General features: G+C 57.3%; 1 protein-coding gene across 1 annotated transcript; it reads left to right on the forward strand.

Moving 5' to 3' along the window:
* The first annotated feature begins 1,373 nt into the window (after positions 1–1,373).
* Positions 1,374–12,186, forward strand: ALX3 (ALX homeobox 3). Its single transcript, XM_004026296.5, has 4 exons — positions 1,374–1,714; positions 7,156–7,472; positions 10,490–10,618; positions 11,013–12,186. Exons 1-4 carry the CDS (start codon positions 1,438–1,440, stop codon positions 11,319–11,321), a joined length of 1,032 nt encoding a protein of 343 aa, XP_004026345.1. The 5' UTR covers positions 1,374–1,437; the 3' UTR covers positions 11,322–12,186.
* The last annotated feature ends 3,114 nt before the right edge of the window (positions 12,187–15,300 follow it).

Consider the following 15,300-nt stretch of genomic DNA (forward strand, 5'->3'; position numbering starts at 1 on the left):
CTCCTTGTGAGATGCAAGGCTTCTGGTTCCTGTTTGGTCTTGATTTACAGCCCAACTCTGGCTGAGGAGCCAAGAAACCCCTTCTAAGCCCGCAGCGGAAGAGGGAGGTGTTCACACCAGGCCTCTTGGATTCTTTTAAAAATTGAGAATTCAAATGAAATACAAATGATGTTTGACTCCCCACCTCTCTTGCTAGTCTCCGGGGGCATTGATAATAAAAAGTTTAACGCAGCCCCACGGGCTCCTCAATCCATGGGAAGTGAGCAGGGTCCTCGGGTCCTTGGGTATTTCTCCCCAGATCTTAGGTAGGATGGTGGTGATTTCTCTTTTCTGAAATTCTAAGCTACTGCTCTAATCCTGTCTCCTTTTGGTTGGGGAGACTCAGCTCTTAGAAGATGCAGTTCTACCCTCATCCCTTCTGAATCGTCAGGCCTGGGGGAGCACAGCCCTGAGGTCCGAGCTGCAGACAGTCTCTCCAGTGGGTCCCCAGACACTTGGGTCATCTGCCCACTGAAACGCATTCACTCCAAGCTGCTGCCAGAGGAAACACCAGCCCTTCTGCTCATCCTCCACCTGTTCCAAAGGCTGCCCCTGCAGGACACTGTTCAGTCCTGAGCTGCCCATGGGAGTCTCCCTGTCTGCTCTGGCCCTGTCTCTACTTCTGAAACACACCTCAAATACATAGAAAGACCCAGGGTTGGCTTGGCCCGACCTCCACAGTCAGATGAGGACACTAATGATTGGCGCAAGGAACCATAGCTAATTAATGATAGTGTCCAGGTCCAAGCTCCCCAGCACCCCATTCCCAGCTTAGATCTGCTTCCACACAACACTCCCAATAGCGCCTTTCACTGTGAGAAACAAGAGATCTCTAAGGGAGGTGTTTTTTGCTGAGGCAACATTTTGTCCAGCTCCTAGCGGAGACCTAAGTAAAACTGCAGCCTAAGGCCTGCCTGCCTGCCCGCCCAGGCCCTCATCCCAGGCTGATGTCCAGAGTCCAGGCCTAAAAGTGTTTGGGGGGGATGCCCACACGGCCTCACCCCTCTAGGGGCAAGTGCCTCTAGGCTGGATATCAGGACCACGGGTGCTGCTCTGAGCAAGAGACTCACCTGGATGGGTAGACAAAGGGATCCTGCCCTACAGAGGAAGCTGCTTCATCCTCTCCTGAGTTGCCTCGGACTGGGCTCTGGGTGAATGGGGGGAGGGGGTTCCCGGGCTCCGAGGGGTTAACCCGCACGGGGCCACACGTGACGTGGATGGTTCCAGCATTAAGTCAGAGGCGCGGCCCCCTCCCCTGCCCCCCGCCCCCCGCGGCGCGCGCCGCTCCCGGGGGCTCCGCGCCCCCGCGCCCAGGTCCCTCCCCCTTGGCGGGCGTTCACAGGCGGCGCGGGCAGCGCGAGCCCCGGAGCCCCGGAGGCCTGTGCGCCCTGAGCCGGCATGGACCCCGAGCACTGCGCGCCTTTCCGCGTGGGGCCTGCACCCGGCCCCTATGTGGCCTCGGGGGACGAGCCTCCGGGCCCGCAGGGAACCCCCGCCGCTGCGCCTCACCTGCACCCCGCGCCGCCCCGCGGCCCGCGGCTGACCCGCTTTCCGGCCTGCGGGCCCCTGGAGCCCTACCTCCCAGAGCCGGCCAAGCCGCCCGCCAAGTACCTGCAGGACCTCGGGCCCGGTCCGGCCCTCAACGGCGGCCACTTCTACGAGGGCCCCGCGGAAGGTAACGCGCGGCGCGGGGCGTAGCGCGCAGCCCGATCCTCTCTCCTTCTTCCTTACCCGGGCCCACCCGGGCCTTCCTGCTTATCTCTCCCGCTCGCCTATTTCTCAACTTTTTGCCCCTCTCGCCTTTCGCCACGGCTTCCACGGAAGCCGGGTTGGCGCTGGCCCGGGCCAGGCAAAGGCCAGTGTGGGGCGGGAGGGTGAACCACCGTTCCTCGGCGGCGGGAATGGGAGGCGGGAGGTCGAGGGAAGGTGCAGTGGCGACGGCCCGGAGTCCAGTCGGGGCCCGAAAGCAGTTGGACCTGGGAAGGAGAGAGCATGCTCTGCCGAAGTTGGACTGGAACTGCCACCTACCCTGAAGCCCAGACCCGGCCGAGGGCTGTGGAGCCACACTGAGACCTGACGAAGAAGCGCGGCTTTTGTGTCTGGCGCCCTTTGAGGGCCCTGAGGCTGGGCCTCAACCTAGAGTGGTCAAATCGGGGTCGGCTGGGGACTGCGGCCTGGCCTTGGCCCGTCTCTCCTCCCCGGGTCTAACCTTCACAGGAAGGGTGCTGCCTGTGCGGCAGACTGGCACAGTCTGGCCGCGACTGGTCGTGCAATGCCAGGGCTGTCCTCAAGACGGAATAACTGTATTCTTATTTCTCATACTAAGCTGGCCTCCCTGCCGTTATGCACTATGATAGCCGCCCTTCTGGCAGTCTTGGCTTCCCCGCGCTGGATCATCACCGCTGGGCAGTCAGGAGCAGCCCTGGGCAGCCTAACCCCCAGGCGCCGCGGGCTCACGGGCCGGTGCCCTGTGCTAAGGCCGGCTGGACCGCGCCGGCATCCGAGAATGCGCCTGCAGGCAGGGGCCTGGCAGGCTGATCGGCAGCTCTGCGGCCGTCCGCCGCACCCTATGACCTGTAAGGCGTCTCGGCTTCCGCACCGCACCCACCTTATCTGCGCTGCCATATCCCGCAGCCTAGGCCCAGAACTGGATCCTACAAGATCAGCCTCAACCCCCTGCCGCCGCCCGGCTGGCGCCTCGCGGGCCTCCACGGAGTGGCCGGGCATCTCCGGCTTTCGCCCAGCCGGGGCGGTGGGAATGTGTAGGGGAGGGCGGGGAGGTGTGTGTGGGTCAACGAAGGAAATGAACGAGTCCGCGGAGCTTCGTGTCTGTGCCCTTTGAAAGAGGCTTTCCTGATAAAAACCACAGTTGGGACTTAATGAGAAGCAGTTGGCCTGGCTCCTCTGATCCCAGCCAGACGGCAGAGGCCGCGCAGCGCGGTGAGCACCGCCAGAGACAGGTACCCGCCCTGGCTCAGCGCTCCGCGTCGGGCAGGAGCCACCCCCCGAGGCCCGCGTCCCTGCTAGGCGCGCTGCATCCGGCACCGACAGCTCGGGCCCCCGGACCACACCGGTGCCGCGCGAACTGCAGAGAGCGCTGGTGCTGAACGAGCGGCCAGGAGAAACCCAGCACCCCGGGATCCGACGGCAAGGGTGGCCTTGACAACGAAATACCGGGAAAGAAAACCAAAGAAAGCGAGCGACAACCAAGAAAACGGGAAGGGAAATTGAACAAAACAACGGAAAGCGCGGCGAGAACGAGAGGGTAAATGGCAGTCGGCGAGCTGGGATAAACTAAAATGAATAAATGAGGAACGAACTAATAAAAAAAGCAGGAGCAAGATCGAATGAAACGGATAACTAGAGAAGGGGGAAAGGACAAAGAGGGAGGGAGCAGACTAAACAAAAGAAAACGGAGCATGTTTAAAGCGTGGAATATATCAAAATGAGAACAAGGGGGTAAGAAAATTAACGATTTCAGTTGAACGGAGGACAGGCCAAACGAAAGGGAGGCAGGCGGGTGCGAGCAGAGCCTGGTAGAGATCCTGGCGGCCGCTAGCCTCTGGCGCTCTGGCCGGTGTTCAACGGGCTGCCAGCGTCCCTGCGGCAGAGCGGACCTCGGCGCAGCGCGGCGCGCGGTGGAGCCTGGCTGCTTGAGGACAGTCAGCCCCCAGGGCCGCACACCCTACTTGGTGGGAAGTGGCGGGCGAAGAGGGAACCCGCCTTATTTCCCGGTTTTTAAAATAACCGGCTCGGAGCGTTTCCAGTCCACACGAGTGAGCGCGCAGCTGCGCCCCATCTGCGGCGCGATCTTTCACGAGGCTGGGGCAGTTGCGCGCCCCAGAGCCTGGCGCACCTCGCTCTTCTCCCGCCTGCAGTCCGCCGCCCGCGCAGCCCCAGGCCGCCCTTTGCTGAGAGCGCCCAGCCTTGCTCTGAACCCAGGCTGCTTGCTGGCGCTGCCAGCCACTCTCGCGCCCTCCGCGCTTGGCTAGTCTGTCCCCGAGTTTGGCTCTGACGTCGAAACACGCCCTCGGCAAGAGACTCCTACTAGAGTTTTGCCCGCTGCCGCTGAGGCCCTGAGCCGGATGACCCGGCCGACCGCCAAAGTCGAGGAGAGTCCCAAGTTCTTAGACCCGGGCTGAGGCTTCTGGGCCAAGGCTGAGAACCCCCAAGAAGGGCACCGAGGCCTCACCGGGGTCCTGCCCACGGCGTTTATGTCCACTATGGCTTTGAGTCTTCGGCGGGAGCTGCAGGAGCCTGGGCCTCAGCGAGTTCTGCAGGTCGCTTAGCGACCCCACAGTGGCCGGAGGAAACAGTGCGGCGCGGGACAAGGCTGCAGCGAAATGTGAAAGCCGAGGCTGGTCCCGCGGTCTCAATGGATGCCTTCTGTGGGGACAGTGGAGCACTCGGGCCTGCTGCGGCGCTGCTTCCTGGCTGCACAGTGGCTTAGAAGCAGCCGCTGGTAGGGGCTCTGGCACTCCTCCGGGTGAGGGGTGCTCAGGGTACGGCAGGCCTGAGAGCTGGGTCAGGGACAGAGAGCTCCTTTACTACGTTAAAAGGCTCCTGGCTTTCACGCCCAACAGCTGCTGCTGTGGCCCTGCGGTTATGCAGGCAGAAGACACCCCAGCGTTGTCTCAGGCTGTCTCCAACATGAGTACCCCGCCTTAACCACCTAGTGTCCGGATCAGGGGCAGTGACTCCTCTGCACAATCCATAGACACCTCAGATGTGCCCCGTGCTCAGCAGAGCAGCCCTCACCCCTTTACAAGCTTAGTAGGTTCAAGCTGCTGGCTGCTATTCCTGGCCTGTCTTTCCTGGCTTCTGCCTTCCATTTATCCCAGTTCTATCCCTTTCCTCTTCTGGGCCTTGCTCCTCAGGAGGCTGCTCTGTGTTCTCTGAGAAGTGCCCCTCTCTCCCAAAGTGAAGGGATGCCACCCTCCCTCTGGTGTCCTCCAGGTAGATCAAGGAGGTTTCAGGGCAATGACAATGAGGAGGAGAGCAGTTCTGTGGTCCCTTGAGAGGGCTGTAGACTGGGCAGGCATGGGAGTTGGGCAGAGATCAGCAGGCTTAGCCTCTTCTTTGGGGAAGCTGTTCTGAGAAGTCCTACTGCACTTTCATCCCTTGTCCCTGGCAGCTTGGTGGCTCAAGGTCAGGAACACAAGTCTCAGGGCCCCAGATGTGGTCCCTTCCTCTGGGAAGGTCCTATTGAGACCCAAGAGGCAGATGAGCAAGCCCCAGGGCTTTGGAGGGCCTCTGCCAGGATGTCAGTACTCTTGAACCCCAGCCCTGACCCTCAGCCCTGAGCTACCCTCACCCCTTTTCTGCCTGGAGTCCAGCACAGCCTCCCTACAAACCCAAGACACCAAGACTCTTCCTTCTCAGGCTGAACATTTCCATGGCCTGCTGTGTGTATGCATGTGGTGGGGGTGGCGGGGGGGGGGGGGGGGATGTCCCATTCCAGTGTCCCTAGTCTTCCTATCATTTTCAATTATTAGGTTCAACTTCTGTGAGTCTTCCTTCCTAAGCTTCTATCAAATGGAACTGCCTCTAAACCTGAAATGTGCTGGCCCAAGAATGGAAGTCAGGGACTGGAACACTTTCTCCCCTGTGCTCCACCTGAGTTGTGAAGGAGCCCTGGTCCCTGGGCTGTAGCTGTGGGCTACCTGTGTACAGGCCTGTGTACAGGCTGGGCATGGTCCAAGGCTAGGTAGCCCTGCCCGACTCTCCCAGTCCTCCAGGACACACACCAGGAGCTTATTTCATGGCCTGGGTAGTCCTGGAAAGTAACTGACCACCTTCCAGCTGAGGAGGACCCTGCCCCATTTGTCCTTCACAGTGCAGACAGGGACTCATCAGACCCAGATCCTGAGAGGCCCATTTCTCCAGTCCCATCCTCCCCCAACCACAGCTGTGATCCTGACACCAAGTCCTGGGAAGGCACTGCCTCTTGTGCCAGCTAGCTGGGCCTCCTCAGGGTCAGGCCTCCACTGGAGATGGGCCCAGAGCCAGGCAAGAGTCTGTGTGAGTCAGTGGGGCGTCTTTGTGGCGTCTCAGCTGCCATCCCAGTGGACTGTTGAGGAGGGATTTCATGGGGACACCGCTGGGGGTCCTTGCCAGAGGGAGAGGGCGTGGGCAATCAGGGTGACCTATTTTTCACCATGCTCCGTCGGTCGATCTACCATGGTGAGGCTCCGCCAAGCTTCTGGAGTAGGGGTTAGCATGTCAGAGTGGGGCTGCTGGAAACTGTTCCAGTCTGTAATCAAGTCCTTCCCTGCCTGTTAAACACAGGCAATGGGGGAGCAGTTAGAAACTCCTGAGGAAGGAGGGGGTGGTCAATGATGGGAATGATGGGGACAGGGGCTGTGCCCTGTTGTGACACTGGTCCCCAACTTTCCTTCTTTGAGCACAGCCTATCTCAGCTCTGCTTCTCTATTGCTGGAGCTTAAGTCCTTGCCCAGACACCACAATTTTAGGAGGAATGGAGAGAAGCAATCCCTCTGGAAGCTTCTTTGTCCCATCTTGCCCTTCTTACACCAGAGCTGGGGAATTTGATATTGACCTGAGACCTGGGGTTCAGAGAATAAAGCTCAGCCAGACCAGCCAAAGGTGGTCTGAGCACCCACGTCCACAGCCTGCCTGGCCCTGGGAGCAGAGGCGTGGGCATAAGGGCCTGGGAACCAAGGCCTGCAGAGTTAGGAACAAGGAAGCACTTTCTGGCAGGAGCAGGAGATGTCAACCACCCCATCCTCACCCCGCCCTCTGCCCCCATTCTTGGCCTTGCCAGGGTGGTGGTCCTGCTGTGGTGCCAGTCCTCTCACATCCCTGTGGAACGCACCACCACAGAGCACTTCCCCGAAATGAACCCCACTCTGGCCCCAGCAGATCCGCCCAGACCACAGAGCACATAGTTCCCCAGGGCCCCCTCCCCAGCTGGAGGCTCAGCAGGCAGGCCTCTAAATGCCAGGCTCCCATGGAGGGTGGCTGCCAGGAGGAAGGGAAGGGAAAGGAAGGGGGAGGCGGAGACTGAGGCGTCAATGTTCTTCCCCCTCCCTCCATTCCAACCCACAAAAGCCCCTGGTTCAGTTGCCATCCTCCTTTTTGTGTTCTCCACTGCAGCTGAGGAGAAGACCTCCAAAGCTGCCAGCTTCCCCCAGCTGCCCTTGGACTGCCGAGGGGGCCCCAGAGACGGGCCCTCTAACTTGCAAGGCTCCCCAGGCCCCTGCCTGGCCAGTCTGCATCTTCCTCTTTCCCCGGGACTCCCTGACTCCATGGAGTTGGCCAAGAACAAGAGCAAGAAGCGTCGTAACCGCACGACCTTCAGCACATTCCAGCTGGAGGAGCTGGAGAAGGTCTTCCAGAAAACCCACTATCCTGATGTGTACGCCCGGGAGCAACTGGCCCTGCGCACAGACCTGACCGAGGCCCGGGTACAGGTGAGGGCACTGCAAGGATGGGGCTCTCTGGCTGCCTGTATCACACAGTGACCAGAACGTGATCTGGAAGGGCTGGGAGAGGTGGGCACTGGTGCCTCCCAGAGCTACCTTTCCCAGGGGCCTGCACCAGCCTTCCCCTCCTGGGCTCACCCTCATGCCCAGCTCTGCTGCAGCCACAGGCTCTTCTGGCCCAAATTGAAGCTTATGCCTGGGTGTAAGGGCGATGGCCTCTGGAAGCCATCACCTGTGTGGGAGTCCTAACTCTGCCACTTACTGGAGGTGATTTGGGGTATGTTAATAAATCTCTCAGTCTCAGTTTCCCAGTTCAGGAAAAGGGAATGATGGGACTGGCTACGTAGGGACTATCCTGAGGATCACAGGGATGACCGCATTTTGGAAGCGGTGAAGTGCTGAACACACATCAGGGCTGCTCCTGAGGTGGCTGCCTGGAATGGGAGGGTCCCTGTCAGGAGGTCTCAGGGTCAGTGATTCTCAAAGTCATCAGGAGCCACCGACCTTGGGTCCCTGCCAGCGCTCAGACCCTGGCTGGGAAAGGCTGGCTGGGAGCCCTTCCCCATCCTAACAAACTCCCCCATGGAGATCAGGTGCCAGGGCTTCCCAGAGGGGCCGTGGCCAGTTTTACATGGGGGGAGCCCAGCCTGTGGGTAGGTAAATGCTGAGAAGGGAGGAAGGCAAGGGAAGCCCACGTCCAAGCATGTTGGAAGTGTCAAGCACATGAAGGTGGCAAGCAGGCTGGGGATGGGGAAGGAGTTTCAGTGAGAGTCTGGCCCAAGAGGAAGATGGCCATTCACTGGCTTGCACTGAACCGGCTCGATCAAAGCAAGCTTCCCAATACCAAGCAGGAGACACTGGGAGGGGTGGGTTGGAGTTCTGGGGAAAGGTGAGGAGGTGACCTCTTAGGCAGAGGAGTCTCTCTCCCACCATGGAGGAGACTTAGCATGAACAAAGCTCATGCTATCCCACCCTGCATGGGGCCCTTCCAGAGACCCTTTGTGAAGGCACTAGGGCAGGAGATAGTCCTGGCAGGATATGGGGACTGACAGGCCAGTCTATAAAGAGGCCAGCTGTCATCTAACAGAGAAGGCCCTACGGCTGCATCCAACAGGATGAGAGAGGCTTGGGCTGTTTCCCCTTCTCTGCTGAGTTCTCCTGCCTCCCTGCTCCTCCGAGGAGCCAAAACAGACTTCCAAGACTGTCCCCCAAGGCCTCCAGGGGCTGAGGTCATCAGGGCAAGAGGCCCGGCATTCAAGGCAACCCCAGATGATATAAGCCATGGGAATCAGGACCATGGAGTCACCTCAGCAGGCCTCCGGGGTGTGGTCTAACCAGCTCTTCCCAAAGCAAGTGTTTGTGGGAGGTGGAGAGCACTTCCTTTGCTCCTCTCCTAGGCCTTTTCAACCTGAGAGGGTGCAGGAGTAGCCATGAGGCCCTCAGCCCTAGTCTAGAAGCTTCCTGAAGGATGGAGACCCTGGAGTAGGAATGTTTTCTCTGGCAGGGGTGTGAAACCCACCCATACACCCTGCCCTATGGAGAGGAAGAATGAGACTACACACCAGATAATGCAGAGGGCAGGTCCAGAGCCCAGGGGAGGCCTACAGCGGGATCCCCAAGGGAGAATGGGTGGTGACAGAAAAGTGAGTTCCAATAGCCAGATTCACTGGCTGTAAGCTCCCTCATCCTCTGTCAGGGGAGGGAGAGCAGAGAAAGGAAATCCAGGCAGCTGGGCAGGTGGGGGTGGCCTTTTGCTGACCTTGCTGCAGGGCTGCTTTCTTATCTTGGCAATCTGGGAGCTAGGGGGATGGGGTATGCACAGCCCCTTCACTGTTGGTGCCTTACCTGCCTGCATGTGTAGGAATGACCATGGGGGCAGGAAGCCTGAGGGGCTGGGGTGGGATTTCTCATCCCAGCTGGGGTAGACGGATTACACACACACACACACACACACACACACACACACACACACGCACGCTTTCTTCTGTTGTGACTCCCAGCTAGATATCCCTGGAAAGCAGGGGTTGTTTTGTTTGGTTGGTTTTATTTTGACACTGTTAAATTTAGCTTAGAGGCTGACACATAAATGTTGATTAAATGATAGAAATACAAAACATATATACCAATACAGTTAAATGTAACAGTCACAGCACATATACCAAACAACGAATTCATCACAGATATGTACACAGATGTGCACAACACACAGATGTGCCACCCCTATCTGCCAAGGGCTCACAAATAAATGCGAGAAACAGATTCCAAAACAGATCATGGTAATGGAATGGGTGAGTACAAAGAGAGGTCCAGGGTATTTTGGAAGTCCTGTGGAGGATGCCCAGTGTGGTGAGGGGATGAGTAGCCAAGGAAAAGAAAACCTAAGCAAAAGATGGAAGGAGCAAGATAGCAGTGTTTCAGAAGAGCTGGGCGGGAGCTTGGGAGGCAACCAGAAGAATAAATGTGTTTGCCTGGCAGGATATGAGGCTGTGCAGAGAGGCAGGGGCCTTGTTAAGAAGCTATCCTCTGGACCAAGGTCTCCAGGGAGTCACTGAGGGTTTAAACAGGACCATGACCTGAACAGAAATGTCTAAGATTCCTCAGATGCTATGAGGTGGGTAGCCTGGAAAACGAGATGAGGCAGGGAGACTAGAAACCCAACACATGTACACAGTATACCCAGGAAGTACCTAGGGCCCCTGAGGCCCACAGACGCCCCCACAACACCCTTACTAGACACAGCCAGCCTGGAGGACCACAGTGATTCAACCTGGGGAGTGACAGCTGGAGGCCCATGGGGCCAATTACCCACTTTGGGCTTGGGCCTCTCCCAGGCTTCCTCCCAGGCTTCCCTGGCCTGGAGAACAGTGTGGATTAACAGTTGAGATCCTCCATCCTGGAGCCTGCTCCCCATCCCACAAGAGGACACAACCATCAGCTCTCCCTAGCAGGCTCCTTTCCTCAGGGCTGCCCTATCACCCCCTCAAACCCCCACAACCTGCCCCCAGGTCTGGTTCCAGAACCGCAGAGCCAAGTGGCGGAAGCGCGAGCGTTATGGGAAGATCCAGGAGGGGCGGAACCCCTTCACGGCTGCCTATGACATCTCTGTGCTGCCCCGCACTGACAGCCACCCTCAGGTAAGACCCCAGCCCTACCTGAGCCAGGACCTGGCAGGGTCACCAAAAAGAATATGAGGTCTGGCCTGAAGAAACCTGGAGAGCGTCAGTGTTCTGTATGACAGTGGGTACACCACTTCACTTCTTTCTCTGCAAACCGGGGCTCTTGCCTGTCTCATGAATGACGCATGCGGAACACAAAGGAATCACAGAAGAAAATTTCATTTTGAGAACAGTGGCAGGAGCCTCCTGAGATGCCACTGCCAGTGTTGGGGGTGGGAGGGGGTAGATCTGAGCCAAGTGGAGGTTTCCTGGAAAGTTTCTGGGGCCCCAAGGACAAAGAGAAAGCCCCTGGGTAGGGAAGTCATCTCCTGAGGCTACAGGCTCATGGGCCTTCTTTCCCCTCTCTTTTCAGCTGCAGAACTCCCTGTGGGCCAGTCCAGGATCCGGGAGCCCTGGAGGCCCCTGCCTCGTGTCTCCAGAGGGCATCCCCTCCCCATGCATGTCTCCATATTCCCACCCCCATGGGAGTGTGGCTGGCTTCATGGGGGTGCCAGCCCCTTCTGCGGCTCACCCTGGCATCTACTCCATCCATGGCTTTCCCCCCACCCTGGGGGGCCACAGCTTTGAGCCTTCCTCAGATGGTGACTATAAGTCTCCAAGCCTCGTCTCGCTCAGGGTAAAGCCCAAGGAGCCACCCGGCCTTCTGAACTGGACCACGTGATCGGTTGCATGGACCTGCAGAATGAGCTGCCCACCTCCTTGTCCATTCCCAGCCGCTCCCAGCCCACCCCAGCCTGGACACCAGGGAGGAAGCACCTCTGCCTCCAAGCCCCAGATGGTTCTGGAGGCCTGCGAGAGCAGCTGGCACTGTCAGCCCCCAGTGGGGAACACATTACAGGGTCTTTTCTCTTAGAATAAGGTGGGGCTGCCTAGGAGAAGGGGCTTCGAAGCAGCCAGGACTCTTCCTACCACAGACTCCCCTCACTTGAACTCTGGGCTGGAGGCAGGGAGACACTGCCCTGCTTCCTCCAGACTTTGTCCAAGTCCATTGTCATCTCTCCAGCTAAGACAGCTTACTTGGCTCATCGTTCAGGGAACCCAGGAAAATGGGAGGAGAACGCCGAGTGGACTGAAGCTCTTCATGATGAGACGGAAACCAAAGGGCAGTCTCCCATGATGGGGTGGAGTCAGCCCTGCTTCCCCTCCCCACCAGCAGGGGGCGCACTGGCGTCTGACACTAAGGAGGGTGTAAAGGCCAAGGTCAGCATAGACTGAGGCACACTGGCTCCTCAGCTCCAGCCACCCTCACTCCTGCCAAGTGCCTGCACTCCCAGCATGCCATGCAGTCATCTTCCCCTCCAAGGGGGCAGAAATTCCACCAGAAATCACCACGTATTTGGAATCTCTTCCACGGGACCAGCCCAGAGCTATGCCATGGAAATGATATTGGATGTTGGTAAGAATAAAACAGATTTCCACAGACTGAGATCCTGATCCCCATTTTTGTACAGACACTTTTGTTTTTTGTTTTTTTGTTAAAAAAAAAAAAGAGAGAGAGAGAAAAAAAAAAAAGCTGCCCAGCATTCTAATAAAGGTGGTGGTGTTTTTTATACCAGGTGACTGTCTATCCCCAGGGCTTGGCACTGGTTGCTTTGGGGCTGGTCTGTGTCCAGGATGCAGGCTGGCCACGACCCCTGAGGGGCCAGCAAGGAAGGGGAAAGTGGTCCTGCAGCAGAGCCCTCAAGGCCGATGCATGCCAGGCTGGGCTCTGTCACCTGCCTAGGGTCTCTGTGGCTTTGGCTGTGCTGGGAGGCAGGGAGAAAAGCTCAGCTCTAGGGCTGGGCTCATGTGGCAGGGAAAACTGAGGGTGGGACTGGCAGTAAAAAAGCTAAAATAACTTTGTGGCTAAACTGACAATGGACAGGAGGTAGAATGGAAGAAAGGGGTGCCCACTGAGGTTCTGTGCTCCCCATGGGCTGGGACCCCAGGGTGGTGGGAGTGGGGCAGCTTCCTTCCAGATGCCCCAGGAAATGTCTGAGCTGTGGGGCAGAGACAAAAGCCAGAACTCTTTCTTGTGGTTTCAGAGTATTACCCATTCTATCCTTCATCCTCACTTTCTGCCTTATCTCCGAAGCCTGGAAGGCAGGAAAAAGGTCTGGCCCTCCCACCCTCCCAGTAAACACAACCACATTGCTCAGAAGAATTCAGCCTCAACCAGCAGCCCGGCCACCCCCACCCCATGCCTCATCTTTCAGGCACAGAGAAACCCAAGCCCACAGACACATCAGGGCTGAGCTGATTCCAGAGGAGGGGGTGAGTCCCCCACCAGATCAGATTTCCCAGCCTAGACAGTCGCATGTATCCCCAGAGGAGTCTGTCTTCCCTCCCTTCCTTCCCCTTCCCTCTATACAAGGGTCTGGCTTTTGGTGATTTCTTTCCTCTCGGTCTTGACGCTGGCTCTGAGGTCCACAGGTGTGAGCCCTGTATCTGGGAGGGGACCCAGCAGAAAGAGGAGAGTCAGGGTAGGAAGGAGAGCCATCCCTGGCTGCCACTGATGAACAGAATCTCCTTCACCTGGCCAGGCAGTAATGAAATTGGGGCTCAAGCCAACCATTCTGACTCCAGGGCTCACACCACTGTATGAGAAGTTTCTTCATCCAAGGAGTCATCAGCAAAGTTTTGGACCTTCTTCCCCACCAAGTCAGAAAGATGTATAGAGAGAGTAGTTTGTTCTACAAACATTTTTGAGTGCCAACTCAGCCTGGCAATGTGCTGGATGCCAGAGATAGAGCGATGGTTGAGGAAAAATATGATTCTTCTCTCTTGAGAGGGCTTAGAAATATGAAAGGAGGGAAGAGGAAAGGATCTGTGATAAACCCAAACAAAGAAACCAGAAGTGGGAAGAGACAGGAGAAAAAATAAAGGTGAGCCAGAGGTCAATGAAGCAAGAGTGGGAGAGGCTGGCAGAGGCCAGGAGGGGACCCATGGCGGGGTGGGGGGCTCCTAGGGGAGGGCACAGAGAGGCCAGAGACTGGCTACTGGCTCTCATCCAGGGGCATCTGCCCACAGCTCATATTTTTCTGTCCAGTGACAGCTAAATGAAGAGAAAGCTAACTTTACAACCGCCCACTTCACATATAATGAATATGAATGGGTATCCCGGAGCCTGTTTTGTGGGATTGTCTGTGAGGTGACAGGTCCTCCTACTTACTGGGCCATCCCAGCCAGCCTGTCCCCTGCCTGGGGCATGAGCAGCCCTTCCACCTGCTTCTCATTAGCTGTGTCCCTCCTCCTCCCACACACCCCTAAGACACGGCCCCGTCTCCAGATACCCCTGCCCTCAGCCTCACTCCAGAGCTAACCTCAGACCTCTGCCCAGGCCAGTGGTTCCTCAAGGCCAGGCCTGTGCTCTGGCCACTCCTTCTGGGAAGGGAAAGGGGAAGTGGCCCCTCCTGAAATCCCAGCTCCTTTTGCTGAGGCTCCTGTCTCCCCCAGAGAAGATGCCAGAGCCCTAAATCTTGGTCCTGGCAGAAACACGGACACCAGGTCAGGACTGGAGGGCCACAGCCAGGGGGCCCATCAGTCTAGTCTGCCCACCTCAGTCAGCAGCTGGAAATGCTTCTCATGCAAGGCATTCAACCCTCCTTCCCCACCTCTCCCATTTACACTTCAACCTGAATTACAACCCCAAAGTGCAGACCCTCTGCAGCTCCAGATGGGAAGAGTCTAGCATGGCCAGGAACTGGGAAGACCCTAAGATTTCCTTTATCCAGCAGAGGAAAGACTTCCCCTGCCCCAGTCTCCTCCACAGGCTCATCCCAGGCATTTCACCTGGAAGGTGGTGAGCATCAAGCGTCAGCTGTCAGAGCCCTTGATTCTGATGCTGGAGCCCCCTTCCTTCCCACTTAGCGACTGCTGGCTCCCCCAGCAATCTCTCCTCCAATACTAAGAGGCTGGGAGCAGTGGGACCTGTGGTAAGCCCTTCAGACGTCTGTTACCTATCATGCTATTGCTTTTACTTGCTCTTATGGCTGTGTCTCCATCAACTGTGAGCTTGAGAGAAGTCAGAGAGTGTGGTATCCTAGTAACCTGGATATCCAGGGCATCTACCACAGGGCCTGGCCCCAACAGGCCTTCAAGGTGTGATGGCAGGTTGCTGGACGAGTAGCTGACTCTTCTGAGATGGCTCTGGATTCACAGCAGCCAGCTAGGTCCAGGGGCTTTAAGGAGGCCTAAGACATGGTTCTGGTCCTTGAAAGGGATTTCTGTCTTCTAGGGGACATAGGAAATGGGTGCAACTTCATAGAACATTAGAGTTTGAGGGGCCATTGCCAAGACTAAGAACTGCTACCATTTATTGTCATCCCTTGTCAGCCAGACATGTAGGTTCATTTCCACAATCTTACTCAGCCCACGCAATACGGCTATTATTAAACCAATTTTTACAGATGAGTCAACTGAGCCTTGGAAATTGACTAGCTCAAGGTCCCTCAGTGAGTAAATGTCAGAGCCTGAATTGAAAGACAGGGCTGTCTCACTCACAAAGGGTGCTCCTCCCTTGTTTTATAGCCAGCAGCCTGAGGTTGACTGTGCCAAGTGCCAAATGAATGTAACAACTATTCTCCTCTGAGAAGTCAGCTCTTTGAGGACAGACAGAAGCCAGCCTCCTGGGAAATGAGCCTAACAGGTATAGAAGGGGC

Source organism: Gorilla gorilla, chromosome 1 (assembly GCF_029281585.2).
Source record: "Gorilla gorilla gorilla isolate KB3781 chromosome 1, NHGRI_mGorGor1-v2.1_pri, whole genome shotgun sequence".
NCBI lineage: Eukaryota > Metazoa > Chordata > Mammalia > Primates > Hominidae > Gorilla > Gorilla gorilla.